The sequence below is a fragment of the Amphimedon queenslandica genome, unplaced genomic scaffold (genome assembly GCF_000090795.2).
Source record: "Amphimedon queenslandica unplaced genomic scaffold, v1.1 AMPQUscaffold_9410_Cont18561, whole genome shotgun sequence".
Classification (NCBI taxonomy): domain Eukaryota; kingdom Metazoa; phylum Porifera; class Demospongiae; order Haplosclerida; family Niphatidae; genus Amphimedon; species Amphimedon queenslandica.
Genome location: NW_003550318.1, coordinates 1 through 3,648, shown reverse-complemented (window position 1 = coordinate 3,648; position 3,648 = coordinate 1). Strand labels below are relative to the sequence as shown.

Below are 3,648 nucleotides of genomic sequence, written 5' to 3'. Positions count from 1 at the left end.
CTAGCTATATAGTATAAGCAAAGCATTATGATATATCCCTTTGCATGCTCTTACTATCCCTGCTCCACGGTTGATCAGGGCCATGACATCATCAGTGGCATTATGGCCAGGTCTGTAATGAAATCGGTAAAACGTATTCCCTACAGCAAGCATCACCTCTCACCTTTCCTCTCCTTCTCCTCCTCCTCCTGCTCCAGTATTTATAGTATCTGTTGCAGGACTATGGCTTCATGCTCCAACTATAACAAGGCGGGAAGTTATCACGTGACTTTCTTTGAAATAATTCTTACCCGGACTAGCGACTATGTCCAACTCTCTTTGGAGCGACTCTATCATGAGATTACAGTCTAAACTACTCGTCATACTATCCCCTCCTGGGGAGACTGGCCTCTCATCCTAAGGACATCTCTGTTCCAATTACTTCCAAAGTCTCAGCATCTCTCCTTGCCAGAGTTTCTCCGCCATTTTCAACCATGACTGTTGCTAATTGCTATAGAAACTAGTTCTACCATGCGCACGCCCCAAAGCCGCGAAAATTAAAATAGTACTGAGAACTTTAGGATTATGGTTGCCTAAAATAAAAATCACTTAAGAACTTTCTTTGTTTTGAAGATATGTTTGCCTAAAAATTATGTTAAAGACATAAAAGCGGATAGTTCATTGTTATAGTTACTCTCTTGTTCAGGCTACAAACAAATATTCTTCTTGTAATGGTAGACTCACAGAAGATGCTGCAGTCATCACAATTGCTGGAGGAGTAGAAGATATATTACTAGGAAATACAAGTACTGAATTGGTTGCATCTACTGCTTCAGTATCATGTACTATGTAGACTGGAGCTTACTGCACTGACCACTGCAGTAGTGTAGACTAATTAAATTTTGGGCAGGGCTGACATTCCAAACTGAAGTGAAATGCCATCCAAACCAGAGGAGCTGAAAAGAGCCTTTGAGACTGAGAGAACTTAGTGAGTAGATATTCATAATAATTGTTTTATTAGTATTATTAATGATTGATATTAGTGATTTTCAATTGGTATGGGAAAAAGCTGGTGTTCTGTTCTTTCAGGACGCTGGGACTCTATTGGTATATATTCTGTTAGGAATCAGCCCTAATAAGATAGATGAGATTGAAGCAGAGGGCAAGCCTCCAAGAACTTGTCTACGGAAAGTATTTGATTGCTGGTTAAAGAAGGACTATGACTATAAGAGTCATGGTGTCCCTACATTAAGAATGCTTTGTAACTCCATTAAAAGTAATAGTGGAGGAGCTGATCCAGCTCTAGCTGATGAAATAGAAAAAGAATATACCATTAATCTTACTAGTAGTGGAGAGGCTACTACATCACCAGTTAATGCTTCATCTTCTAAAGGTAAATATAATACAATAATCAGTATTATTTATGTATTATTTCAGAAGCTACTCCAACTGTTGAGCTACCAACTCCTACTTCACCTCAATTTGAGTCTTCAGTTGTTTACGTTAAGAAGAAATCAATTGAATATTCATCAAATAACCTGACACGAATAATTGGAGACCTAAAAGAAGTTTACCTTGATAATATGTATCATACAGAGAAGTCCTTCTGCTCTCTTGACGTCTCAGAAGTTATCAATTTCATTCAACATTACATTGCACTTTTACTCACTTTTGCCAGAGACGACTACACATTAAATGATCTATATTTCTTTCACAAGCTAATCGCTGATGCACTTGAAGTTCCTCAATATAAATTCTACTTTTGTACAATTGATGATGACTGCATGGAATTAAAATATTCCATTCCTGATTTTCTTTATTCTGTTCTCTTTCCAGCAACCAATCAACAGTGTCATTCATTGGCTGAGATTGAAATCATATGTACATAAAAAGAAGCAGGTATGTCAATAACTAAGAATTATAATCATATTTTATAATTATAGTTGCCAGATAATGAATTAAAGAAGCTTCATGATTCTCCTATTGGTAATTATTATAATCATTAACTTTATTTATGATATATTATATAGATATTTATGATCCTCTCTGGTATGAGAATACCAGCACTCCATTGAATGAAGCATGTTGGAGAGGATTAAAAGATGAAGTACAACGATTGATTGACAAGACTGGCCTTCAGGAAAGAGGTAAAAATGGATGGAGTTGATGTTTATCATTGCGATCCTTCACAAGGTGATGACGATGGTGTTATTAGTTTACACATGGCCTCATATAAAGGCCATCTCAATATTGCACAGTATCTAGTTAATGAATGTCACGTTGATCCAGACATAGCAGATAGCTCTGGTAACACGGGATTGCTTTACTCAGCACTGGGTGGTCACGTTGACCTCACGTTAAGTCATGTTGTTTGCGGGTTTGCTCAATTTTTCAATTAATAACTGTTAATAAACGTAAATTATTAATAAATGCGAGTATTAATTTTTGCAATTTTAAAGCCACTCACAAAAAACGCAAAAATTAGTACTCGTAAATAATAGTGGCCTTAAGGTAGATTGGTATCATACTCTCTCTCTCTCCCTCCTCCATTTCTGTAGAATTCTCCAACTAAAAAGAGTCCAGACTCACTAGTGAAGTACATGGTTGATGTAGCAATGGGAATGCACTACATAGCAGAGAGAGGACTAGTACACAGAGTAAGTCTACATACACTACATTCATTATAATGTACATGTACATTGTCTCCAGTGACTGCAATACTTAATAATTCAAAATTTGGCCCATGACATTGTACAGGGACTTTGCTGGCAACTTTAAAAATTTGTAAAAAATCTAATTTAGATCGGAATCAGTTCAAATTTTCTATGCAGCATAAGTACATGTATAGTGGAACCTGCTTAATCCGGTCACCCTTGGGCCAGTTTTAAATGGCCTGATTATGCAGGTGGCTGCATTACAGGTCAGCCTCTGTAATACACCCATTGACCATTTTGTAATGGAATGGCCTGTTTATACAGGTCAAGAAAGTTAATTGAATTGATTGATATCACTGATATGCATCATAATTATTTTATTATTAAACTGAATAAAATAATAAACTCAACAATAATTAATAATGGGTGTGGTTTCTGGTTGGCCGGAGTAGCAAGTTTATATCAGATCAAAGGGGACTTGGACGAGCGGCCGCTTTGTGCATTATACAGGGACGCATATTAGACAGTCAATAGCTAATCCTTTAGTACAGGTCTTGATCAGGACTTTGGCTCATGGCTACAATAGAGAGGTGGCCTCACTACTCAGGTGACCGTTAGCACAGGTTCGACTGTATATGCATCAGAGAATGTCATAAAAATAAAGAATTCTCACCTTTTCATTTTTGGCAGAATTTGGCCCGTGACCCTGTACTATAGTACATGGACTTTGGTCCGATTTTGAGCAACTTTAAAAATTCATATAAAATCCAATTTTAATCGGAATCAGTTCAAACTTTCTACGCAACATACATGTAAGTACATGTATATGCATCAGAGAATGTCATAAAAATAAAGAATTCTCACCTTTTCATTTTTGGCAAAATTTGGCCCGTGACCCTGCACTATAGTACAGGGACTTTGGCCCAATTTGTGAGCATGTATTATTCTTGGTTCGATTTTGAGCAGTTTTAAAATATCCTTTACTTTTATTCCAACAGGATCTAGCAGCTCATAA

At 36.8% G+C, this 3,648-nt stretch overlaps 1 protein-coding gene and 2 long non-coding RNA genes across 3 annotated transcripts; 2 read left to right on the top strand and 1 right to left on the bottom strand.

Annotated features, from left to right (window-relative positions):
* Window positions 1-54: 54 nt before the first annotated feature.
* Window positions 55-673, bottom strand: LOC109590828 (uncharacterized). Its single transcript, XR_002189515.1, has 2 exons — window positions 291-673; window positions 55-239 (listed from the first exon to the last, which is right to left on the bottom strand). It is a non-coding gene; the product is annotated as an uncharacterized LOC109590828 (long non-coding RNA).
* A 156-nt stretch (window positions 674-829) lies between these two features.
* Window positions 830-1,956, top strand: LOC109590827 (uncharacterized). Its single transcript, XM_020006700.1, has 4 exons — window positions 830-967; window positions 1,023-1,372; window positions 1,417-1,878; window positions 1,923-1,956. Exons 1-3 carry the CDS (start codon window positions 915-917, stop codon window positions 1,866-1,868), a joined length of 855 nt encoding a protein of 284 aa, XP_019862259.1. The 5' UTR covers window positions 830-914; the 3' UTR covers window positions 1,869-1,878; window positions 1,923-1,956.
* A 60-nt stretch (window positions 1,957-2,016) lies between these two features.
* On the top strand, window positions 2,017-3,648 carry LOC109590829 (uncharacterized). Its single transcript, XR_002189516.1, has 3 exons — window positions 2,017-2,126; window positions 2,538-2,636; window positions 3,632-3,648. It is a non-coding gene; the product is annotated as an uncharacterized LOC109590829 (long non-coding RNA).

Bases quoted from the DNA above. Each gene is read 5' to 3' on its own strand.
- LOC109590827 (XM_020006700.1), top strand. From the start codon at position 915: ATGCCATCCAAACCAGAGGAGCTGAAAAGAGCCTTTGAGACTGAGAGA. The intron at 968-1,022 runs GTGAGTAGATAT...GATTGATATTAG, and splicing joins TTTGAGACTGAGAGAACTTA to TGATTTTCAATTGGTATGGG. The intron at 1,373-1,416 runs GTAAATATAATA...GTATTATTTCAG, and splicing joins TAATGCTTCATCTTCTAAAG to AAGCTACTCCAACTGTTGAG.